The sequence below is a fragment of the Schistocerca piceifrons genome, chromosome 1, assembly GCF_021461385.2.
Source record: "Schistocerca piceifrons isolate TAMUIC-IGC-003096 chromosome 1, iqSchPice1.1, whole genome shotgun sequence".
Classification (NCBI taxonomy): Eukaryota; Metazoa; Arthropoda; class Insecta; order Orthoptera; family Acrididae; genus Schistocerca; species Schistocerca piceifrons.
This window is the reverse complement of record NC_060138.1, coordinates 122,497,534-122,524,673: the sequence shown is the minus strand read 5'-3', so window position 1 is coordinate 122,524,673 and position 27,140 is coordinate 122,497,534. Positions and strand designations below refer to the sequence as shown.

Here is a 27,140-nt window from a genome sequence, read left to right as displayed (position 1 = left end):
ACACCCCAGACCAGTATTTGAACGTGTCGTCGTAAAAACATACTTAAATGTTCTGTGTGTATTTGAGCTACCGGTACATATTTTCATCGTATTATGATGAAAAATCTTGTAACATTGTAAGATGATCCCTGGTTAATTCAATAAGATATCTATGCAGACAGATCGTTGCGCGGCTCTGCTTTACACCATCACACACATACGTTTACATTCTGAGGACGAAGGATTTCATGCCGGTATAATGACTTCCTAAACGGGTAGTCGTAGACAAATTGTTACTTTAAAAATGTTGGTTAAAGAACGTTAGCGTAACAGCATTCCCTTCCTCTCATAGAACATCTTTTATAGTGATTCTATCCTTTTCCCAGCTTTTACATGACAACTTAGAATTTGCCAGGGTGGTATTATCTAATTCGTTGCCTGTGACCAACAAGATTGGCTACCCTGCATAAGCAAAACAAAAGCGAAAATGTCATCAAAGTACTTCAAAGGCCAAAATCTCTGAAGGACCTGTGGGATATGACGGCGTAACAATATGATAATTGTTTATTTACAGTAGTTCTTGTACAGTTATTTAAAATGAAGACCCGGTTTAGTACGTTCGATATCGTATCAATTGCCACTGAACTTCAAAGGTAGTTTCGTCGTTTTGTGTATTAATTTGTGTGTGACAGTATTCCAATGTAGCACGCATTGATACAGTTTCATCCTCAAATTTTGTGTTTTAGGTTGATTGGCATGCGAGTGGCACAGGTATATGATATAGATAACAAGACATTTCTTATAAAGCTGCAAAGACCCGAGGAGAAATGTGTTCTTCTTTTGGAATCTGGGAACCGTATACATACGACGGGCTTCGAATGGCCAAAAAATGTAGCTCCTTCGGGTTTCAGCATGAAGGTAGTGTTTACTTTTAATTACTTTGTTCCTTCACGCCCCCTCTCTCTTCCTAATAAACAAGTGAAATGACTTAATTTTTCTTCAGATGCGCAAGCACCTGCGCAACAAGAGACTAGAACATTTGAAACAACTTGGCATGGACAGAATACTGGATCTTCAGTTCGGAACAGAACAAGCAGCGTACCATATAATACTTGAAATGTATGACCGAGGCAATATCGTGTTAACAGACTGCGACATGACAATTTTGTACATTCTACGACGTCATGTGGAGAATGAAGATGTGAAGTATGTGTTATATCTGAACCACCACTTCTTTTAGAATCATAGATAGTTTTACTTTTAAGATATTCATATTAAGCTAGTCCCTTTACATTCTGAAGGCGACTTCTGGCAATTTTTTTAGCAGTATTATTATGCCTGTGTATAAGAGTTTTTCACAGTGCATTTGACATACTAAAACCAGTTGGTGTATGTTTGGTTAGCATTTATCACTGAGTTTCCTCAAATCGAAGTAAGACGTGTGATTCATGAGAATTATTTCAGTAGAAAATCACAAAGATTGTTTTAATTTCTGTAAGACTTTTGCACAAGACTAATGAATGCTATAGAAGTGTTGTTATAAATTCTGTTGTACATCATGTAGCAGTGGGTTCAGACTGAATACATTTTGGATTAGACTGCAGAATTGGCACTTTCCTCATTTGTTGTCCCTAGACTGCACTATTTCACGCCAGAATACATCACTTTGTTGTATGCTTGTTTGATGATTTAAGGCAACATTACCACTCGCAAACTGTAACTTGACATCTCATTTGTGGGGAGTGGCGAGGGTGCATAGGATTTGCTATGGGAAGAGGGAGAGGTGGGTAATGAACTCTGCCTCCATGTACTCCGAGTACCCAGTGCAGATGACATAAAAATGTGTTTGGAACTTCCACAAGCTCCTGAAAATTGGCTTTCTTTTCCAAACCTGAGTAGGAGTTAATCCCTCAATGGACCAGCAACCACATCACCACCACTCATTTTCGAAGAAATCACAATGAAACACATAAAGCACAGCCCAGCAGCAAATCAGATGACACTGCTGTCAACACTGGCTAAATGTGCTGCACAATTGGCAACAAACATATGCAAATACCTACAGCACCAAGTCGCCCAACAGCTACTGTTGGGAATCCATATGCCAATTTATAGTTCCCACATAGTGCTCCTATGTATTGTGATCATTGTCTTTGCTCACTTTTGTGTTGTTGCTCATTGTTGTTTACATTCTGTGTGGTATTTTATGCAACCCATGCTCCAGTATAAATGTAAAGACTCATTTGAAAAATGTGGATGAACCACCTATTGTACTGATAAAAAGGGTTTCATCAGGTATAGTTAATACTATAGGTGCTAACTGTATAGGCAAATTTGAATAGAACATCCCGTGTAACATACGTCCAATTTTTGTTGATTACAGAGATACAGCTGTTGGAATGTACCCAAACAAATACAGAAGGCGTTAAGCAAAGGAAAATTATTAATTTCAAATTTGATTTTCTTAAATTTCATGTCTAATTTCAGTGCACTATAGAATTCTCGTAACCACTCCACGTGTGTCCGCAGCTCGTGGTCTAGCAGCTAGCATTGCTGCCTCTGTATCACAGGTTTTCAGGTTCGATTCGCGGCCAGGTTGGGGATTTTCTCTCCCCAGGGACTGGGTGTTTGTGTTGTCCTCATCCTTTCATTCTCATCATCATCATTCGTGACAGTGGACAGATTGGACTGCGTAAAAATTGGGACTCTTTACGGGCGCTGATGAGCTCGCAATTGAGTGCCTCGCGAAGCAAATATCATCACAACTCCATGTATAGCTCTTCTGAAGTCATTTGATGTTCTTTTATGAAGGCAGCACTATTAATAATCTGAATGATCAGTTCTTCTCTTGTTTTATTTTTTCTTTGAAGACCACTTTTCAGCCATTTCCACTGGCAAATCGGGTCGACAGAAGCGTCCGATCCCACGCGTCAGCTTTGACCCGTGACGTAAGGGTGTTGTGTGTGACGTCAAGACGGCGCGGAGTTTGGTTTGAGTGTGGCTGTCTCCAGTTCTGTTTTATTTTATTTACTTTTCTGGTCTGTTCGTTCTATCTCGTGAGATTTTTTTTTTTTTTTAATTTAAAAACACTTATTACTTATTTTAATTATCTGTTTCCTCGAATTTCTGTTTTAGTTTATTATATTTATCTTTCAGATCTGTTCGTTCTATCCTGTGAGATTTTTTTAAAGGCAAAAAACACTAATCAGCTACTGAAGCATCTTTATCTTCTATGGGTTGCAGGGGTTACGACCCCTGGGGAGGTGGGTGGGTAGGTGGGTATTCATGCATGGCTGTCTTCACTTACAAGTTGTAGCTACGCAAGGCGTCTAAATTTGTTTATATTTAGTTTGCCCCCCACCCAAAACACCCCATTTCCTGCGCTTGTCCCGTTAGTGTCATTAGGCTTCTTTTGAAAAGTGTGTGTGTGTTTGTTTTTGTTTCCGCCATATTTGTGACGTCATGGGTCAAAGCAGACGGGTGGGATCGGACGCTTCCGTATTTCCGGCAAATCCCTCTAGAGGGATGAGATACGGGACCTTGTTGTTGTTGTTGTTGTTGTTGTGGTCTTCAGTCCTGAGACTGGTTTGATGCAGCTCTCCATGCTACTCTATTCTGTGCGAGCTTCTTCATCTGCCAGTACCTACTGCAACCTACATCCTTCTGAATCTGCTTAGTGTATTCATCTCTTGGTCTCCCTCTACAATTTTTACTCTCCACGCTGCCCTCCAGTACTAAATTGGTGATCCCTTGATGCCTCAGAACATGTCCTACAAACTGATGCCTTCTTGTAGTCAAGTTGTGCCACAAACTCCTCCCCAGTTCTATTCAATACCTCCTCAGTAGTTATGTGATCTACCCATCTAATCTTCTGCATTCTTCTGTAGCACCACATTTTGAAAGCTTCTATTCTCTTCTTGTCCAAACTATTTATCGTACATGTTTCACTTCCATACATGGCTACACTCCATACAAGTACTTTCAGAAACGACTTCCTGACACTTATATCTATACTCGATGTTAACAAATTTCTCTTCTTCAGAAACGCTTTCCTTGCCATTGTCAGTCTACATTTTATATCCTCTCTACTTTGACCATCATGAGTTATTTTGCTCCCCAAATAGCAAAACTCCTTTACTACTTTAAGTGTCTCATTTCCTAATCTAATTCCCTCAGCATCACCCGACTTAATTCGACTACATTCAATTATCCTCGTTTTGCTTTTGTTGATGTTCATCTTATATCCTCCCTTCAAGACACTATGCATTCCGTTCAACTGCTCTTCCAAGTTCTCTGACAGAATTACAATGTCATCGGCGAACTTCAAAGTTTTTATTTCTTCTCCATGGATTTTAATACCTACTCCGAACTTTTCTTTTGTTTCCTTTACTGCTTGCTCAATATACAGATTGAATAACATCGGGGAAAGGCTACAACCCTGTCTCGCTCTCTTCCCAACCATTGCTTCCCTTTCATGCCCCTCGACTCTTATAACTACCATCTGCTTTCCGTACAGATTGTAAATAGCTTTTTGCTTCCTGTATTTTACGCATGCCACCTTCAGAATTTGAAAGAGTATTCCAGTCAACATTGTCAAAAGCTTTCTCTAAGTCTACAAACGCTAGAAACGTAGGTTTGCCTTTTCTTAGTCTTTCTTCTAAGATAAGGCGTAAGGTTAGTATTGCCTCATGTGTTCCAACATTTCTACGGAATCCAAACTGATCTTACCCAAGGTCGACTTCTACCAGTTTTTCCATTTGTCTGTAAATAATTCGTGTTAGTATTTTGCAGCTGTGACTTATTAAACTGATAGTATCTCTTCTGTTACCCAAGGATTTCTACTAGCCCTCATCTTTTTACCTACTTGATCCTCTGCTGCCTTCACTATTTCATTCCTCAAAGCTACCCATTCTTCTTCTACTGTATTTGTTTCCCCCATTCCTGTCAATCGTTCCCTTATGCTCTCCCTGAAACTCTGTACAACCTCTGGTTCAGTTTATCCAGGTCCCATCTCCTTAAATTCCCACCTTTTTGCAGTTTCTTCAGTTTTAATCTATAGTTCATAACCAATAGATTGTGGTCAGAGTCCACATCTGCCCCTGGATATGTCTTACAGTTTAAAACCTGGTTCCTAAATCTCTGTCTTACCATTATATAGTCTATCTGAAACCTTTTTAGTATCCCCAAGGTTAAGAAGGTGTCAGACATTATTTTGCTAATATTTTTGTGTGGTTTGTGATGTCATCCGTTGGTCATTTCTTAAGGTTCTCCACCGTGATCATCGGATCGTCACTCTATCAGCATGATGTCAAGTTATTGCTTATCCCAATTATTTTTGTAGCTTCAGTGATGTATATTTACTTCCAACTCTGCCTTATCTCTTTACTGAAACTAGACAGTTCTTATCAATGTACGATCACTAATCTGCTCTCTCTCAGAAATCCCCCTTCGTCTAACCTCATCCTAATTGCAGGTTGATCTCTATCTTTCTCAGTGACTTGCCCTTCATTTTTAACGTTACACAATCTATCCCTCTCTGCTCCATGATGAAGAAACTGTTAGTTTAAAAAACAGGATAATCTTTACCTTTTACATGGAGCTATCAGTACTAGTACATGTTTCACCTCGTAAAAGTATGTGTCACCACCAAAACTGTGTCATAATTTACTTACTGATCTTTCCTCCTCTTTTGTTCAAGCATCTTACCTCATTACCCTCATTTCTGATTTCGTTAAATATAATTGTTGCTATTTCGTTATGTAAGAACACCAGAAAAGCAGTTTTGTTCTGGAAGCTGAGTGTGTGATGATATGCATGAAATATTTGCTCTCATGTACAATTTACACTGGTCAAAGCAATTAGGTAAGCACTCTGAAGTTCATCAAATGTTTTGGGGAGAATTATGGAGTCACTTTGTTTGAAAAACACAGAGCTGTTCACCAAGATAAGTGGCTTGTGAGAGTTTGTTGATTACTGGTGATTAAAATGATGATGACTTTTGACACTTCTGCACAGAGGAAGCGTTGGGAGGCACTGCAGCTGGCACAAGCCAAAGGTTCCTCACTGACTTTTGGTGCATAGTGGTTAATGGGTTATCAGTGAAGCATTGTTAAATAGTAAATGAATGACATTACTGACCAGAGCACTGCAGTCAATAACTATTTTTATAAATACTCAAGTTAATGGCGTAAGCGGCATGATTCGTAGGTAAGGATCCTCTGGTCCGATTCCACTCGTCTGCTTTGAGGCATGACATAAGGGTGTTGTGGTGTGTAACGTCATTACGGCGCGGAGTTTATGAGTTGGTTTTGTGTGTGTGTGTGTGTGTGTGTGTGTGTGTGTGTGTGTGTGTGCGCGTGCGTGTGTGTTGTTTTTCTTAGTTGTAGGTGTCGGTTTTTTCGTATCAATAGTTATGGTTGACCTGTACAGGTCAAGTAAAATGACCGATTCCAATTTTTATATGTAGGTATTGGTGTTCATTGGCGCCATATTGGAGACTCCTAGAATAGCCATTTCCGCCATATTGATGACGTCATGGGTCAAAGCAGACGGTTGGAATCGGACACTTCCATAATCCTGGATCATCACTACCCTCTTGTTCGGAGACAGACCTGGCCGGTGCTGGAGCTGGTGTTGACCTTCACGGATACATGTTTCATCAACTGTGTTCTTTGTGTGACTACTATGAGGCATCGTATGTAATAGCTTCTTCCATCAGCATTTCCTGCTCATTAACATTAAACTGCATGTTTAGTTATTGTTTCTTGCCACATAACTTTTCACCTAGGTCGATCTAATAGGACTGAAATGGGTGTGGTATGGAGGAAGCCTGATTATGCTACATTCCTTTGCTGTAACCAGTTCATTGATGTAGTAATGTGGCATTTTTGGCTTGTACAGCTTTGCGAGTTGCATTAATTCTGCCTTATTCATATGAGCTTCAGTTTTCTCAAGTGGAATATTTCTGTGTACGTAGAGAAAAATACCTGCTTTCCTCCAGTGCATTATCAGAACTTTGTTCAGCACAACACTGTGGTATAGCACATTGTCTATTACTTCTGTTGAATTTGGGGAAATATTTTGTAGCAGCAAATTGGAAAACCACCCTCTGATATATGCAGTGTTTTTTCCCCTCATGACAGTAACCATTTCTTCTGGAATGAAATAGCAATAAAGAGCTTGGAACAATGATACAAGCCGAACCGGCGTGAAGGACGATTGTGCTGCCATCCTTTCATACCATTGCTTTTGTTTTGTCTTTGGCCGTGTGGTCTTTCCAGTCTTTTGACAATGTGGCACGCATTAGCTCATGTCTCCAAAAGCCACACAATGTCTTTGATTGAAATACTGCTCACAGGAGGCAGATATCGATGTCTGCAGGCTAGTGTGTTACTTCTGTCGATGATAAGCATCTGAGATGAATACTTTTCATGCCGGGTATCAAGCTTGTAGAGACAGTTTCAAAGAGAACTTACTACCATGAAATAAATCTTCTTTGATACTAGAAGGAAGCTTTCTTATTGTGGTGCACTCCTTCTACTGATAACAACTACAGTTCAAACCTGCACCCAGCCATTGTGATCTAGATTTTCCATAATTTCCCTTAAGGCAAATGCCGGGATGGTTCCTCTGAAAGGGCATGGCTGACTTCCTTTTCCATTCTTCCTTAATCCGATGGGACCAATAACGTTGCTGTTTGGTCCCCTGTCCTATATCAACCAGCCAACCAATAATAATCCTGAATGAGATTTTCACTCTGCAGCGGAGTGTGCACTGATATGAAACTTCCTGGCAGATTAAAACTGTGTGCCCGACAGAGACTCGAACCCGGGACCTTTGCCTTTTGCGGGCAAGTGCTCTGCCATCTGAGCTACCGAAGCACGATTCACGCCCGGTACTCACAGCTTTACTTCTGCCAGTATCTCGTCTCCTACCTTCCAAACTTTACAGAAGTTCTCCTGCGAACCTTGCAGAACTAGCACTCCTGAAAGAAAGGACATAGCGGAGACATGGCTTAGCCACAGCCTGGGAGATGTTTCCAGAATGAGATTTTCACTCTGGAGCGGAGTGTGTGCTGATATGAAATTTCCTGGCAAAGGTCCCAAGTTCGAGTCTCGGTCCGGCACACAGTTTTAATCTGCCAGGAAGTTTCATATCAGCGCACACTCCGCTGCAGAGTGAAAATCTCATTCTGGAAACATCCCGCAGGCTGTGGCTAAGCCATGTCTCCGCTATATCCTTTCTTTCAGGAGTGCTAGTTCTGCAAGGTTCGCAGGAGAATTTCTGTAAAGTTTGGAAGGTAGGAGACGAGATACTGGCAGAAGTAAAGCTGTGAGTACCGGGCGTGAGTCGTGCTTCGGTAGCTCAGATGGTAGAGCACTTGCCCGCGAAAGGCAAAGGTCCCGAGTTCGAGTCTTGGTCGGGCACACAATTTTAATCTGCCAGGAAGTTTCAATAATAATCCTATATGTGTCTGCGTATTCAATCCCAGTGAAATGTGTCTATCTTGGTTTTCTGTCTGTTGTAACTTCTTTTCTTTCCAAGTGTTTCCATGAAAGAATAACCTGATGCTGCTTCATCATTCATGTCTTCCTTCTTTTCCTTCTCCTTTCCAATTTACAGCACCATAGACCTAACAATTTTAAGTGCAGTGGCTTTTCTATCCATCACTCTTGAAACCTTTGCACTCCATGTCAAAGCACTGTGTACAGAGCACAGAAATTGTGGCCTTGTCTGCAAATTGAAATGTGTTCTCATATGCCCACTTTTATGACAACTCTCATTTAGAGGCATATCATATTGCTACTACAGAAACTCTTAATACACGCATTCACAGAAAGCTTTGACAAAGTTAAAACACCCCAACAAACAAAGAAGAAAAAAAAAGGAAAGAAGCACCACACTTCACAACAAGAGCAGAGGAAAACAGAAGCAACTGATGTTTAACTTCACAGAATGCACTATATCTGCTGATCTGTTACTGGCATAGGAGGGAAAATGGGCTCATCATTGGTGTCACTTGGGCAACAGTGAAATGTGTCACTTCCACCAGACTCCCCCCCCCCCCTCCCCCCTGGGGGTCCACAACTCTTTTGTGGATACGTGCGTAGCGAGCACGGGACCCCGAGCTAATGTGGCCCTCCTTCCTTTCCGGGCTGCATACCTTCCTTTTCTGCATCCTTCCCCGTCCCCCATCTTCGCCCCCCACCCCCCTCACCTCTGGCTCTTTCCTTCCCTTTCTGCCCCTCTGGGAGTATGGTTTGTGCCTACGTCCGGAGACGGACGCTCGAAACTGTTACAAATTCCTTGCTTTCTACACTTGCAAGTCTTCGTCCTTCCTCTGTCCTTCTCTTTTCCTTCCCTCTTCTCTTTGCCCTTTTCTCCGCTGCGTCGTTTGAGACCCCTCTTCTTTCCTTTCCCTTTCTCTTTTTTCCTCCCTGTGCGTGTCTGAAGGCCGACCCATGCACTTCCATGCGTAGCCGGTGACGGGGTAACGCGTAATTCCCCGCCCCGGGTAGACAGGTAGGACACGTACGTACCCCCTGGTAACGGCCAGGCCCAGGGAGGGGTGATTACCCGAGCTGATACCTTCCGAAAGTGCCGATTGGTCCCTCCGTCCGTTTGTCGGGAGGTGTGACCTGAGGTGTGAACAACCACCTAAGGCGGGAGTGCCCTCAGACAGGGCCCCCACAAAGGAGGAGCGCGCCATCGGAGATGCCTGTAATCATGGGGGATTCTTCCGCAATGGTTTCCTCACCTTCCGCTATGTCTGCTCACAAGCGTAAGTTCACTGAGTCTCAGCCACAGACAGTTCTTCCATCGCTGCCACAGTTCCTTGTTGTTTCTCGGTCTGACGAAGGTCACGATTTCTCCACCGTCAACCCTTTCATTATTCAGAAAGGTGTCGACGCGATTGCAGGTCCTGTAAAGTCTTGTTCCAGATTACGGAAGGGCACCCTGTTGTTAGAAACAGTCAGTGCCCTCCAGGCACAAAAATTGCTGCGGCTACTACACACCTTCCCTGTCCGGGTGGAACCGCACCGTACTTTAAATTCCTCGCGTGGAGTCATTTATACACGCTCCCTCGATGGATTGTCTGACGAAGAAATTCAGCACTACCTGTCTGACCAGGTCGTAACAGCTGTTCATAAAGTCATGAAAAGGGTTGACATGAACATCATTCCAACCCCCACTGTCTTCTTGACATTTGACAAAGTTCAACTCCCATCGAAAATCAAAGCAGGCTATGAGATAACTTCCGTTCGCCCTTACGTCCCAAACCCTATGCGTTGCTATCGGTGTCAGCGGTTCAGTCACACCAGCCAGTCCTGTTCCAGTCCGGCCATATGTGTTACGTGTGGCAAGGATGCCCATGAGGGTGCTTGCCCACCTCCATCCCCTCGCTGCATCAACTGTATGGGTGACCACGCTGCTTCCTCTCGAGATTGCCCCATTTTTAAGGACGAAAAGCTCATCCAGGAAATCAGAGTGAAGGAAAAGGTGTCGACCTTTGCTGCTCGAAAATTATTCGCCAGTCAACAGCCCACCGTGCCTCAGACAGGAAAATACAGCACTGTCCTTGCTTTTCCTATCCAACAAAGGAGGCGGCCACGCAGACTTGCAGCCTCACCTTTAGTGCCACGGTCGTCAGATCGGCCAGCGCAAAGATTGCCCGTTCAACCTCACCACTTTCGCCTGCCCACTCTAAGGCTCACCCTTCATCGGGTTCTGCTAAATCTCGAGCCCAAAAGTCAGACACCAAGACTTCGAAACAAGAGCATACTCGTGAAGATTTTTTACGTACCCCAACTTCACACCCATCGTTTCCTCCTTCATCTAAACATCATACTTCCAAGAAGGCTACAAAGAAACCCAGTTCATCTCCTTCTCCGCCAAGGCGTGTCCCATCTACAGCACCACCTGGCGGAAATCGCCCTCGGCCGTCTTCTGTGTCGCCGAGGCGCACTGCTGGTGGCCGATCAACCGGCCAATCGCTGGTGGCAGGAGCTGCTCCTGAACAACCTATGGATCAGGATCTTTTGCCTTCGGCTGAATGCCATTCCATGCTGTCGGTCGCAAGCTCTGAGCAGTCATTGAGTTGACAGCGACCTTGGTCACATTCCTCCATTTTCTGTTCACCCTATGTCCATTATCCATTGGAATATCCGCGGCATTCAAGCCAATCGTGATGAATTGTCGGTCCTCATACGATCCTACTCGCCGGTCATCTTCTGTCTTCAGGAAACAAAGCTGCGTCCCCATGACCGCTTTGTTCTCCCTCATTTTCAGTCTGTCCGATATGATCTCCCCTCTGTTGAAGGCACTCCAGCCCATGGAGGACTCATGATTCTTCTCCATGATACTCTCCGTTATCACCCAATCCACTTAAACACTTCCTTCCAAGCTGTCGCCGTCCGTCTTTCCCTTTCTGGATATCCCTTTCCTCTTTGTACTGTATACTTTCCATCGTCCACACCAATGGCACGAGCTGATCTCCTTCATCTTCTTGGTCAGCTTCCACCCCCCTATTTGCTGGTTGGGGACTTCAATGCCCACCACCCGCTTTGGGGATCTCCACATCCTTGTCCACGTGGCTCACTCTTGCTAGACGTCTTCCACCAAGCGGATCTAGTTTGCCTCAATACTGGGGTCCCTACATTTTTGTCTGCCTCCACGACAAATTTATCTCACTTGGACCTTGCGGTCGGTACTGTTCCGCTAGCTCGGCACTTCGAATGGTTCGCCCTTGATGATACACACTCGAGTGACCACTTTCTGTGTGTCCTTCGACTGCAGCCTCAACTGCCATATATGCGCCCGCGACGCTGGAAGTTTGGCGAAGCTGATTGGACACTTTTTTCGTCTCTAGCGACATTCGATGACCGTCACTTTCCCAGCGTCGACGATGAGGTCAAACACATTACCGACGTTATTCTTACAGCTGCGGAACGTTCAATACCACGCACCTCCGAATTTCTCCGGCGCCCCCCAGTTCCTTGGTGGAACGAGGCATGCTGTGACGCAATACGTGAGCGGCGACGTGCTCTCCGCGTTTTCCGCCACCATCCTACTTTGGCCAACTGTATCCACTATAAGCAGTTCCGTGCGCGATGCCGTCGTGTCATCCGCGATAGCAAGAAGGCAAGCTGGAAATTCTTTATTAGTTCATTAAACACCTTCACTCCCTCCTCGGAAGTTTGGAGTTGGCTTCGACGGTTCTCAGGCGCGCCTAGTTTCTCCCCAGTCTCTGGGCTCACTGTCGCGCATGATACATTAGTGGACCCCGTCGCAATTTCTAACTCATTGGGTCAGCACTTTGCTGAGATTTCGAGCTCTTCAAATTACCCGTCAGCGTTTCTCCCGAAGAAACGTGCAGCGGAAGTGCGACCTCTTGCTTTCTCCTCTCAAAATCGTGAAAGCTACAATACTGTTTTCTCCATGTGGGAACTACAACATACACTCTCTTCTTCTCGCTCCTCCGCCCCAGGACCGGATGGTATCCACGTCCAAATGTTGCTGCATTTATCAACCCATAGTCTGCGTTACCTCCTTCGCCTTTATAATCGAATTTGGACCAGCAGTACTTTTCCCAGACGATGGCGGGAAGCTATCGTCGTTCCTGTTCCGAAACCTGGAAAGGACAAACATCTCCCCTCTAGCTACCTCCCCATTTCTCTCACGAGTAGTGTCTGTAAGGTTTTGGAGCGTATGGTGAATTACCGTTTAGCTTGGTGGCTGGAATCCCGCAGTCTTTTAACACCTGCCCAATGCGGATTCCGAAAGCATCGTTCTGCAGTTGACCATCTTGTTGCTCTCTCCACTTATATCATGAACAATTTTTTCCGGAAACGCCAAACAGTAGCAATATTTTTTGATCTGGAGAGAGAGCATACGATACCTGTTGGAGGACAGGCATCCTCCGCACACTGTTCTCTTGGGGCTTTCGAGGTCGGCTGCCCTTTTTTCTTCGCGAATTTATGGCAGAGCGCACATTTAGGGTGCGGGTGAACACTACTCTCTCCTGTACTTTCTCCCAAGAAAACGGGGTACCCCAGGGCTCCGTGCTGAATGTTGTACTGTTTGCCATTGCCATAAATCCAATTATGGATTGTCTCCTTCCTGATGTCTCGGGCTCCCTCTTTGTGGACGATTTTGTGATCTACTACAGCTCTCAACGGACCAGCCTTCTTGAACGACGTCTTCAAGGATGTCTCGATTGCCTCCACTCTTGTAGCATCGAAACCGGCTTCCGTTTCTCTCCCAGTAAGACCATTTGTGTTAATTTTTGGCGACGTAAGGCGTTCCTTCCGCCCTCCTTACATCTAGGTCCTGTCAACCTTCCGTTTTCAGACGTCGTTAAATTCTTGGGTCTTATGTTTGATAGAAAACTGTGCTGGTCCTCCCATGTTTCCTATCTTTCGGCTCGCTGTCTGCGATCCTCAACACCCTCCGTGTCCTGAATGGTACCTCCTGGGGAGCGGACCGAGTGGTCCTTCTCCGCCTCTGTCGCGCCTTAGTGCGCTCGAAATTGGACTATGGAAGCATAGGCTACTCCTCTGCTCGGCCGTCTATTCTTTGGCGTCTCGACTCTGTCCACCACCGTGGATTACGTTTAGTGTCTGGAGCTTTTTACACCAGCCCTGTGGAAAGCCTTTATGCTGAGACTGCTGAACCTCCGCTGTCCAATCGGCGAGCAGTCCTTCTGAGTCGTTATGCTAGCTATCTGTCTTCCATGCCTGCTAATCCAGCCCATGACTTTTTTTTCGACGCCTCCTTCGATGTAGGATACGCAGGCTGCCCCTCCTCCCTACTACCACCGGGAGTCCACTTCCGTCAACTGCTCCAGTCTCTTTCCTTCTGCTTTCCTAAAACCTTCTTGACAACTTGGGGTACAGCACCGCCTTGGCTCCGTCCCCGGATCTGCCTGCTCCGTGACCTTTGTCGATTTCCCAAGGAAGGTACCCCTTCACTTGTTTATCGTCGGGCATTTGCTGCTCTATGTGCACAAATGACAGAAGCCACATTTATTTACACCGACGGCTCGAAAACATCGTTAGGTGTAGAGAGTGCCCATATTGTTGACGACACCCCAAATCACTTTCGGCTTCCCGACCAGTGTTTGGTTTATACTGCGGAGCTTTACGCTGTTCTCCAGGCTGTCCACTACATCCGCCGCCATCAGCGGATACAGTACGTTATCTGTTCAGATTCTCTCAGCTCTCTCCTCAGTCTCCAAGCTCTTTACCCTGTCCACCCTCTGGTCCACAGGATTCAGGACTGTCTGCGCTTGCTCCACCTGGGGGGCGTCTCGGTGGCGTTTCTCTGGCTCCCAGGACACGTTGGTATCTGTGGAAATGAGGCGGCCGATATTGCAGCCAAGGCTGCACTCTCTCTTCTTCGGCCAGCTATTCAATCGATTCCCTTCGCCAATCTACGGAGCGTTTTATGTCGTCGTGTTCTTCATTTATGGCACGCACATTGGTCGACACTTCCCCATAATAAATTGCGGGACGTGAAAGCTCTTCCTTGTGCTTGGACCTCTTCCTCCCGAACGCATCGTCGGGAGGAGGTAATTTTGACTAGACTCCGGATAGGGCACTGTCTTTTTAGCCATCGACATCTTTTAAGCAGCGATCCTCCCCCACTCTGTCCCCACTGCTTTCAGCTGTGGACGGTAAGACACCTTTTAATTGAGTGCCCCTATTTTAACCCGTTACGCTCTCGTCTGCAGCTATCGCCTGATATATTGTCGATTTTAGCAGATGACACGCGCTCAGCCGATCGCGTTCTCGAGTTTATTAGTGCCAGTGAAATGACGTCAGTCATTTGAAGCTTTTTTTGGGGACAACCAACCCCTTTCTGTAGTGGATTTTTAAGCCTTCCTTCTGCTTTTAGTTTCTCCAATTTTATGACTTTCATTCCCATTGCTGCTGGTTTCCATTTTCGGTTTTTTACTGTTTCCTAAGTCACGGACCGGGCGCTAATGACCATAGCAGTTTTGCGCCCTAAAACCGAAACAATAACAACAACAACAACAACTTCCACCAGACCAAACTGTCAAAAGTCACTAGTTATTTTAGTCAACAATAACTATGGCTTGTCAACTGCATCACAGTACCCCTCATTGACAGTGTTATAAACTAATTTCCATCATCTTGAATTCTGTAACATCATGAGCCATTAGTTGGTTAAATACTGGTCAGTTATCATGTGGCATGGAAAACGGCATTTGACAGTATCATAGCATGATTTCATGAATGTAGACTTGATTTCAAGAAAACTGAGGTAAAAATAAATGTAGAATCTTCTGTGAGCAGCTTTTTGAAATAAATGACTGAGTTTAGGATGTTACGTCTGATCACCAGTCGAGATCAAGTACAACTTTGTATAAGACAGGAGTGTTAAAGAATTTTTGTCAGAGCCTATTAGAAGACATCTTCCTGCATCATCTTATGTGATTAGATTAGATTAGAGATTAGATTCAATTTTCATTCCATAGACCCAAGAAATGAGATGATTCACATCGGTGTGGAACATGTCAGAAAGTATGACATAGCCGGCCGTGGTGGCCAAGCGGTTAAAGGCGCTACAGTCTGGAACCGCGCGGCCGCTACGGTCGCAGGTTCGAACCCTGCCTTGGGCATGGATGTGTGTGATGTCCTTAGGTTAGTTAGGTTTAAGTAGTTCTAAGTTCTAGGGGACTGATGACCTTAGAAGTTAAGTCCCATAGTGCTCAGAGCCAAAGTATGACATAAAAACATAAATCATTTGAATATAATACTTTCTACCCTGATCATTTGTCAGGAGATAGTCGAAAATAAGTTAATACAATGCAGTAAACTGGGACAGCTAATATTTACAGAATTAACACACTGTGAGAATGAAACACTGTTATGCACTATTAATAAATTTATCGTACGCAAAATACCTAATCTTGACTCTTACAGGTTCTGAACTGCATAAAGTGGGTCTTCTCAAAGTTTAATGACAAAGAATTAGCTTTAAACCACTTATAAATGTCAGTAAAAATTTGATTAGCTGCTATTTCTAAATCTGTACTTGACTTGCTACTTATTGCAATGTTTGTATCATCTGGAAACAAAACAAACTTAGCATCTGGCAATGTAACAGATGAGAGGTCATTAATATACACAAGAAAAAGCAATGGAACCTTGAGGAACACCACATGTAATTAATTCCCAGTCAGATGAAGACTGACTGCTTACTGCATAGCTATTCCACGACGACACCCTTTGTTTCCTGTTAGATAGATAAGACTCAAACCATTTCACAGCATTGCCGTTGTCACCATAATACTCTAATTTACTTAGGAGAATGCTGTGGTTCACACAGTCAAAGGCTTTTGACAGGTCGCAGAAAATGCCAGTAGTCTGTAATTTATTATCTAATGAATTACGTACATTCTCACAGTGTAAATAGCTTTCTCTATATCAGAACCCTTCAGAAATCCAAACTGTGACTTGGAAAATATATTATTTGCAGTCAGATGCTTAAGGAGACACTTGAAAACAACCTTTTCAAATATTTTTGAGAAAGCCGGCAAAAGTGAAATTTGTCGATAGTTTGATGGTATCTCTTTATCGCCCTTCTTGTAAAGAGGCTTAACTTCAGCACATTTTAGCCAGTCTGGAAATGTTCTGCTGATAAGAGATTGATTACACAAATAACTTAAGATAGAACTTAACTCGCATTAGCACTCTTTGATTAATTAACTTTGTTGTTATCATACCCACTGGAATACTTAAATTTTTAAGGATTTTATGATGGATGCTACTTCGTTGGGAGATGTGAGTGTCATTTCCATTTTATTGAAGTTATTTTTAAAGACTGGTCTCAGATACTCCATTGCACTGTTCACTGAACTTGATAACCCCAAGATGTCAGTAACAGAAATGAAATATTTGTTTAAGAGGTTTTCAACACTAACTGCACTTGTTACCAAAGTTTCATTTATTTTTAGAGCTATCTGTTCCTCTCCCTTTTTGGCCCCACCTGTCTCTGTCTTCACAATACCCCATACAGTTTTTATTTTGTTACCTGATGTAATTATCTTTTTCTCATAATAAAACTGCTTCGATTTCTGGATTACTTGCTTCAATATTTTGCAGTATTCTTTGTAATGCATTACAATTCTAACCTCAGTGCCGTTCCTAGATAGTAGATGGTGTCTCCTTTTTGTCCCACATGAAATCTTTATTCCTTGTGTAATCCATGGTTTATTTTTTTGACTTGTGTGTAAGTTGAGTTACCTTTAGGGGAAAACAATTCTGGAAAGTGGAGGCAACTTTATTAATGAGTGCTTTGTATTTTCCATTTGAGTCAGATTTATTGTAAACAACTATCCAGTCCATGCCTTTGAGCAATTTCCTGAACCTCTCAATTTTTGACTTATTTATTATCCTCCTGTGCTCAGATTTAATAGATTTTTTAATCCTGACAAGTTTCAACATTTAACGCAAGATGCTGCATGTCATGATCAGATAGCCCATTTAGTATTGGTTTTGTGATATGACTTTTTCCCCTAGATTTGTCTACAAAGATATTATCAATAGCAGTCTCAGAGCATTTACATATCCTAGTAGCAAAGTTCACAGTAGGAACTAAATTGAATGATAGTGTTACTGACTGCAATAATTGTTCACTGGCAGAGATTCTCAATAAATCCACATTAAAACCCCAGCAACCACCATTTCCTTGTTTTTTGCTTTGAGATGGGACAGCAGAGCTTCCAGACTTTTTATAAAGAGGTTAAAATTTCCTGAAGGAGATCTATATATACCTACTAGCATAAAGGACTTATTATGAAATACTATTTCTGTTGCACAAGCTTCTAAGTGCTGCTCTGTGCAAAATTTATTATTATTAATATTCTTGAAATCAAAACAGTTTCTGACAAATATGGCAACTCCTCGTTTCTCCATATTTCCTCTAGAGAAATAAGAAGCTAACTTGAATCATGTAACATTTAACATATCTATATCAGTGATCACATGATGTTCAGAGAGGCAGATTATATCTACTGGTTTGCTCAACTCTAATTCTTCAACACAAATAAGCATCTCATTAAGCTTACCCCTTAGTCCTCGGATATTCTGATGCAATAGTGATAGCTGATTTTGTGCACTGGCTGAATTACAACTGAATGAACCTGCAGCAGGCCTAAATATGGATGATGGAGGTACAGTTGAACACCTTTCTTTCCTTATATGAATCATTTTTCGTAGCCACCATGCCACATAAACTGTAATGTACAGAAATATTTTATCACATTTATGGTAATATAGATCTTGAATCTTTTTTCACGCCCCTGTATGAGAGTACTCCTTCATTTTAGGATCTGCAGAACTCAGTATGTGAATGACTGAATGGAAAGTGCTGCACTTAGTGACACAAGGGGAGCAAAAGGATCAGTGCTTAATATTTTTAAATATTGTTTGGAAAAAATAAGAAGTATTCATTTTGATGTCTTCAGATATTTATATTAAATTTCCTACTATCCCATTTACCTACAGTGACAAAAAGAAAAGGTAGAATCATCTATGAGCAGCTTTTTGAAATAAAGGACTAAGTTTAGGATGTTACATCTCATCACCAGTCAAGATCAAGTACAACCTTGTATAAGACAGGTGTTTTGGTGTGGCTATAACAAAGGTGCCTACCACTGACACGCCACTCACAGTCAAGTGGACAATTGCTAGGGATCTTGTTCTCACAGAGGAGACAGCATCTGTGGGAGAGGATAGTATTTGAGGTACCTTTAGTGAATGTGGTATGTGTATATAGGTAGCTATCCCAGCACACTCATTCGCTGCAGCTCCCTGTCGTTTGGCAGCAGTCCAGATGATTTCCAGATGCATGCAGACAGCATTTAACTCATTTGTAGTGATATGAAATTAAGTCGTAAGTACAGCAGGTAGTAGACCAGTTCATTGGTAAGGTACAGGGAAAATAAAATAAGTGTCCAAAATATTCTGCTTTCCTCAAGTGTGTGAGACTCATACCAAATAGGACTATAGTGCTGTGCACATAAGAAGGCAGATAGTGGGGCGATGCACTGTGCAAGGACCAGTGCATCACGTGATGATCCAGCCAGTAGCATCATTCTGCCACATCTGTCCATAGCACTTACTTCAGGGTGTGTGTAGAGTATTAGCATTGATTTTAGTTTTGGTATGTCTGTAACAAAGGTTATTAAATGTATCAAAAAAGGGCAGCACAAATGGTCACTGGTTTGACCTAAGGAGAGGGTGTGCTACTACATTTGTTGCTTGTAGATTCCATCATCCTACAAGTGTTACAGAATGCATCGTGAACTCAAATGGGAATCCACGGAGTGAAGATGGAACTCTTTTCATGGAACATTATGAAGAAAATTTAGAGAACTGCCATTTGAAGCTGACGGCAGAGCGATTCTACTGCTACCAATGTACATTTCATGCAAGGAACACCAAGATAAGAGAAATTAGGGCTAGTATGGAGCCATAAAGATAGTTGTTTTTCTCTTGCTCTGTTTGTGAGTGGAACAGAAAAGAAAATGACTGTTAGTTGTAGAAGGTACCATCCACCATCCTTCATAAGATGGCTTGTGAAGTATGTATGCAGATGTAAGTACATCAAAGGCCACTGATATTTTCTGTGACATGAATTGTGGGGTCCTGCCCACTCGTCTCGTGTAGGGTACCTAAAAGATGCTGTGCACTTGGAATGCTGTACAACAATTCAAGCAAATCACATTAATAGTTTTTTATCACTATAAAGAAGATAGACAATACTTAGCTCTGCATTACAAGAACGTGTCGCAAGCGATGGGTGACAGGCAGACAGACAGTGTCTTTCTCGATATACTGTGTCGATACAAGCAATGGATATCGATAAGTAATAACTGCTATTGTAGTGCTCTCCTAGTGCAGGTCTAGTAGTATGCAGCCGAGGCTGGCAGTAGCAGTGCTTATATTCCCTTCTTGTAGAGGCCGCTCCTGTCGTGGTGCGGTCCTTGTCAGCGGGCTACTGGCTGACGACGTCTCACAGCCTTCTCTGCTCTTGCATTCTTTGTCATTATGCGGGCGCTTGTGGTTACACCCGAACATGAATAACAATGCCATTTTAAGAAAACTGTAATGTAGTCACAAGTAATGATGCAAAATGATTCAAGTCAAGTTGCTCTAACAGGAAACAAAGAGTAATAGTATGGAAAACCCATGAATGGAGCTGTCAGCAGTTGTCAGTCAGTTAAAAATGGTATTGTTGCATCAAACAGTGAAAACTATAGGATGGAAAGTCAACAATGTAGAAAAAGATAGATTGCTATTTACTATAAAGATGACACATTAAGTTGCAGGCAGGCACAATTAAGACACTTACACGTAAACTTTTGGCCACAGAAAGAGAAAGAAAGGATGCATCAATTTATCTTAACCTATGTTAAAGATTTTCTGAGGTCACAAATGTTTTTGTCCCCTCTCAGTCAATTAAACAGTTAATAATACATGCTTAATTTTAAATAAATCCTGTCCTTTTTTTGGCACCAAATACTGGGAAGTGCTGTTTGACTTAATAGTTTTAGAAGTTTTATGTGGTGACCAACATTTGATGTGACACACACATTACACCCAAAGTGTTTCCTTAAATGACTCAAAAGACTTTTGTGGGCATTTTCTGCACGCTTTAAAGCAAACGGCACATTGTGTATAACAATATTGTTCTTATACGTAGAACAGTTAGATGAAACAGCAAAGAAGGTACAAGAGGAATTTTGTTGCAGATGATGATTTCAGAATATAAAGAAATGTAAGCACATTCTGGGTGACTTAGGTAAAAAAACATTAAATCTGGAGATGCTCTTTTCACTAACTGACGCATCACAGCAGGTTGAACTAACAGTATTTCCTCTAGAAAGTTTTACTACTCAATTACCCAACACAAGATACTTTTAGGCTGGTAGCATATATACTTAAGACATGGTCCTTTGTACCAAAGATAGAGGTTGATTTCGAAACAAGCTGCCATCTTTAGTTGTTTGGCCCCAGTTTTTTTTTCGTGGTCTCTTACTTCAGTAACTACTGTGGTCATTTGATACACTACTAATCTTATTACAACAACACAGCTAAGGACTCACTTATGTTTTTTCTTAAACAATCGCCTTCTAGATTACTGTGATGCATTACTATTTTTTTCACAGAAAATAGATACCCAGGTAGCAGAATACTTGCGGAGTGCACATGAGGGTTTTTTAGGCTAGGCGGTTGTCTGAGGTACTCTGATAAACACACACCAGTTGATATTAAACCAGGGAAGTCAGACAGCATTCAGAGAAAAGACACATCAACTGTCAATATTTTATCAGTAAATTGCAAAGTATTTATAACAAAGTTCCCAAATTTACTGCTCTCCAGGAAAGTTCTTAAGCTCAGATTATTCTCGGGACTGAGCGCTGACTGAAACTCGAAGGGGAAAGCTTGGAGATATTTAGCAAGTCATGGAGTGTATATCAGAAAGAGATATTAGAGGCCATAGGAGGGGGAGTGTTCATTGCAGTTGACAAAAATATTCTCTCTATTGAGGTCGAAGTGGGAGTGCGACACTGAAGTTATCGAGTCGTGTATAACAGTTTGAGGTGAAACTAAGTTAATTGTTGGATATTTTTTACCTGCCACCCGATTCTGCTGTGACAATTCTAAAGTCATTCAAAGGAAGTCTGTGGTCAGTAGCATGTAAATGTCCAGATCATGCACTGCTAGTTGGTGGCTACTTTAACCTACCGAGTATAGACTGGAATATCTGTAGATATATTGCAGGGGCAGATAGTCCTGCAAAGTACTTTTGAACACGTTTTCTTATGGCTGTCTTGAGCAGCTAGTTCAGCAGCCCACATGCAATGGAAATATCTGAGACTTTGTAGCTTTAAATAGGCCAGACCTTATCGACAAAGTGAGTATAGAAATGGGAATTAGCAGTAATGGTGTCATTATTGCAACTGTTGTTACAAAAGTTAATAAACCAGTTAAGAAGGCTAGGACAGTGTTTCTGCTAGAAAGAACAGATAAGCAGTCGTTAGCGTCCCACTTAGACAGTGAATTGACATTACTTAGTTCCAGTAAGGTGAACATAGAGGAACTGTGGGCAAAGTTTAAGGAGAATTATGCACCTAGTAAGTGAATTAAGGACAGAAAAGATCCACCATGGCTTAATAAAGTGAGGAAGCAAAGGCTATTACAGTCTCAGTTCAAAAGAGAACACGCAGATGACAAGCAGCAAAGATTAGTAGAGATTCATGCATCTGTGAAATTATGTGTACGAAGCATACAACTGCTACCACCATCATACCTTAGCAAAAGATGTGGCAGATAATACGAGAAAATTCTGGTCCTATGTAAGATTGCTAATTGAGTCTAAGGCTTCCATCTAGTTACTTGTTGACCAGTCTGGCATGGTAACTGGAGGTAGTAAAACAAAAGCTGAAGTTTCAAATTTCACATTCAAGAAATTGTTTACACGGGAGAAGCATACAAACAAACCGTTGTTAGACCATAAAACAGACTCCTGTATGGACGACATAGTAATAAGCATCCCTGGTGTAGAGAAACAGCTGGAGGAGTTGAAAACAAATGTCATCAGGTCCAGATGACATCTAAGTTCAGTTTTTCAAAGAGTAATGTATAGCACAGGTCCCTTATTTAGCTTGCATTTATCATGAATGTCTCACCCAGCACAAAGTCCCAAGCAACTGAAAAAAGAAGCGCACGAACTCTTGTGTGTAAGAAGGATGAAAGAATACATCCACAAAATTACAGACCAATATCTGTAACATTGGTTTGCAGCAGTATTCTTGAACATTTTCTCAGTTCGATTGTAGTAAATTTTTGTGAGATTTAGAAACTTACATCCACAAATCAACATGGTTTTAGAAAGCATTTCTCATGCAAAACTCAGCTTTCCCTTTTCTCACCTGATATACTGTGAACTGTGGATGAAGGATAACAGGCAGATTCCATATTTCTAGATTTCTGGATAGTGATTGACACTGTGCCATGTTGCAGGCTTTTAAAGAAGGTACGAGCATATGGAATAGGTTGACAGATATGTGAGTGGCCCGAAGACTTCTTAAGTTATAGAATTCAGTATGTTGTCCTTGATGGCAAGTGTTCATCAGAGACAAGGGTATTGTTAAGAGTGCCCCAAGGAAGTGTGATAGGACCACTGTTTTTCTCTACATACATAAATGATTTGACGGACAGGGTGGACAGCAATCTGGGGTTATTTGCCGATGATGCTGTGGTGTACGGTAAGATGTCAAAGTTGTCTGACTGTTGGAGTATACAACATGATTCGGACACAATTTCTAGTTGGTATGATGAGTGATAGTTAGCTTTAAATGTAGAAAACTAAGGTAATGCAACTGAGGAGGAAAAACAAACCCACAATGGTTGGATAAAGCATTAGTAGTGTCTTGCTTGAGACAGTCACATCGTTTAAATATCTGCATGTAACATTGCATAGTGGTATGAAATGGAACGAGTGTGTGAGGATTGTGGTAGAAAGGTGAATGGTCGACTTTGGTTTATTGGGAGGATTCTAGGAAAGTGAGGTTCATTATGGCTCGATTGTTTGGGATCCGTACCAGGTCAGATTAAAGAAAGACATCAAAGCAGTTCAGAGGCAGGCTGATAGATTTGTTAATGGTATGTTCAAATGACATGCAAGTGTTATGAAGATGCTTTGAGGAATCCCTGGAAGAAAGACGATATCCTTTTCAGGGAACACTATTGAGAAAATGTAGGTAACCAGCATTTGAAGCTGACTACAAAACAATTCTGTTGGCTCCACCATACGTTGCACATAAGGACCACAAAGATAAGATACAAGAAATTAGGGCTATATAGACAGGCATATAGATAGTTGTTATTCCCTCATTCTATTTGTTAGTGGGACAGGAAAGAAAATGACTAATAGTGGTATGGGGTACCATTTTCCATACTTCGTAAGTTGGATTGCAGAATATTGATGTAGATGTACCCTTGTGCATAAACAGCAATGATTTCCTACCAAACCAATTCTTTGAAATTAACTCATGCTGCTGGCACTGTTCATAATTTTGATTTGAAATGTGCACCTATAAACTCCTGCAAATATTAGATATTTGATGGCCTGATCATCTGACAATAAATTCTAAATTAATTTATCATCATCGTAAATTCTTTTGATTATTTGAATTAGTATTAGTTTCTGTACTCACTTCTGCAATTTCATACTCTTGATTGGCCTCTTAGGGACTTCACTATCATGTACGTTTGTACCTTAAGTATATAATTGTTTTCATGCACTTTCAACTTTTACTTTCCCTCAAACATTTTGCAGATTTGCGATAAAGGAAAAATACCCAATGAATAGGGCACGAACTCATGAAGGAGCACCATCTCTAGAAAAACTTCAGTCAGTATTTGCATCATCCAAAGAGGGTGATAATCTAAAAAAGATATTGAACACAAACCTTGGTAAGTATTACATAAATGTGGTAATGATTCTATTATGAGGGTGTTGGTAGGAACTATCAGTTCCAAAATTTTGTTTTATGTTTATGTGAAAGTAATATAATTTTGACAAGTTTCAGATACTTGCAAAGATTTTTGCAATTTAATAGTGTTTCACATTACTTATTTCATAATAAATTAGTGTTATGATTTACAGTTGCTGTGAATAAGTCACATATCCTGTCATATTAGTTCTCTCATTTAATTGGAGTGTGTATTGTTTGCCTTTATCATAAATTAACGCTACTCTCAAATTTTCTTTGTGACTATAACCTGAAAAATGCTACGGAGAAACAGTAAAACTTGTACCAACTTTTTGCCATTGTAATAGATATCTCATTTTTGGTTATAAATCACTTACGTTCCAAAAACTTCTGGTAATATTTGTAGCATATCAAACTCAGAGAATCAGCAAACTCAGTATAAAGGTATTTGTTTTCTATTGTGTTAAATACTGTTCCAGGCATAAGTTGTTTGTTGACTGATATGTAAAATATTGTACCAGTTATAATGCAGCCCCAGTGTGTTTGCTGTTCTCAGGCAGGAGATGAGTTGGTTCCTGTTTGTGAGCAGCTGGAAATCGCCCTGACTTCCTATCATGCAGTTTAGAGACTGTTGTGAATGGGTGTGTTGGTAGTAAAAATGGCAACATTAAGTTTCTCATTAAGATCCTGAATGTGGGCTTTGCACAACATTCTTCTGTGATCTGGACACCTAGAAATTTGAACTGTTCAGTTTCACTACGCACATGCCCATCCTGTGAAATTAAAACATTGGGTTTTGTTGAATTGTGTGTTAGAAACTGTAAAAACTGAGTCTTATTATGATTTAGCATTAGTTTATTTTCTACAGGCTATGAACTTATGTCATGAACAGCACTATTTGAAACAGTACCACTGTTGCACACAACATCCTTTACTACCAAGCTAGTGTCATCAGCAAACAGAGATAGTTTAGAATCACCTGTAATACTAGAGGGCATATCATTTATATAAATAAGGAAGAGGAGTTGCCCCAGCACTGATCTCGGAGGCACCCCCCATTTGACTGTGCCCCACTCGGACCTCACATAATAGCCATTCTCAACACTGTGAATAATGACCTTTTGCTGTCTGTTGTTAAAGCAAGAGGCGAACCAATTGTGAGCAACTCCCCGTATTCTACAATGGTCCAACTTCTGGAGCAATATTTTGTGATCACACCCAAACACCTTAGTTAAATCAAAGAAGATGCTTAGCATTTGAAACCTTTTGTTTAATCCACCCAGTACCTCTCAGAGAAAAGAGAATATATATCATTTTCAATTGTTAAACCACTTTTAAAAGCGAACTGTACAGTTGATAGCAAATTATGTGACATAAAATGATCAATTATCCTAACATACACAGCCTTTAGTAAACACTGATGGCATAGAAATAGGTCTAAAATTGTTTACATTACCCCTTTTTATAAAGCGGCTTTACTACTGTGTACTTTGGTTGTTCAGGAAACTGACCATTCTTAAAGGAAAAATTACAAATATGGTCAAGTAAGGGCTAACATGTGCAGCACAGTACTTTAATATTCTGCTAGGCTCTTCATCATATCCATGAGAGTCTGAAGTCTCCAGTGATTTAATTATTGACTCAGTCTCCTCCTTTTCAGTATCAAAGAGGAGTATTTCAGACATCAGTCTCAGAAAGGCATTTTCCAAAGAGTTGTATGATTTCCTGTAGAAACAAAGTTTTTATTTAATTCACAAACAATGCTCAGAAAGTGATTGTTAAATACTATACATATATCTGACTTATCAGTAACAGAAATATATTTACTACAAACTGACTTTATATCACCGGCCACGGTCATTAGTAGAAACGGAGCCCAAACTTAGATTCAGTAAAGATGGAGAAGGAAATCAGCCATGTCTTCTCAAAGAAACCATCCCAGCATTTACCGTAAGTGATTTAGGGAAATCATGGAAAGCCTAAATCAGGATGGCTGGATGTGGGTTTGAACTGTCGTCTTCCCGAACATGAGTCCAGTGAGCTACCCACTGCACTACCCTGCTTAAAGAAACAGAAACTACTGCATAATAGATATAAAACAAAGCATAGAGCAGTAGCTAGACAGATGGTGAATTAAATGCATGTGGCAGCCAAGGGAACAGTGTGTGAAACCGTCAATGACTTCTGTATAGATTAGTGTCAAAAGATCTTCCGCAAGAACCAAAGAAATTCTGCACATATGTAAAGGCTGTTAGTGGCTCCAAATTTAGTGTCCAGTCACTCATGGACAAGGTAGTAACTCAAAATTCAGAGCAGTAAAGCAAAAGTGGAAATGCTTAACATTTTTTAAAAATGTTCCTTTACAAAGGCAAACCCAGGAGTATTGCTGCATATTAATTCTCGTACCACTAAAAGGTGAATGAAATAGAAATTAGTGTCAGTGAGAAATATCTGAAATCATAAAAACTGAACAAAGCCCCAAAGCCCGATGGAAACCCTATTGGATTTTATACCCAATTTGCAGCTGAGTTAGCCCCTTTGTTAACTATGATCTACTGTAAATCCTTCAAACAAAAAACCATGCTCAGTTGCTGGAAGAAAGCACAGGTCACACCAGCCTATATGAAGG

At 41.6% G+C, this 27,140-nt stretch overlaps 1 protein-coding gene across 1 annotated transcript in view; it reads left to right on the top strand.

Moving 5' to 3' along the window:
* The first annotated feature begins 467 nt into the window (after nucleotides 1-467).
* The window catches only part of LOC124794739 (ribosome quality control complex subunit NEMF), an 84,549-nt gene continuing 57,876 nt past the window's right edge, over nucleotides 468-27,140 (top strand). Inside the window, exons 1-4 of the mRNA XM_047258346.1 lie at nucleotides 468-632; nucleotides 726-897; nucleotides 983-1,185; nucleotides 24,355-24,491. Of these exons, the coding sequence (XP_047114302.1) occupies nucleotides 577-632; nucleotides 726-897; nucleotides 983-1,185; nucleotides 24,355-24,491 (568 nt within the window). The 5' untranslated portion in view covers nucleotides 468-576. The remainder of the gene's footprint in view (nucleotides 633-725; nucleotides 898-982; nucleotides 1,186-24,354; nucleotides 24,492-27,140) is intronic.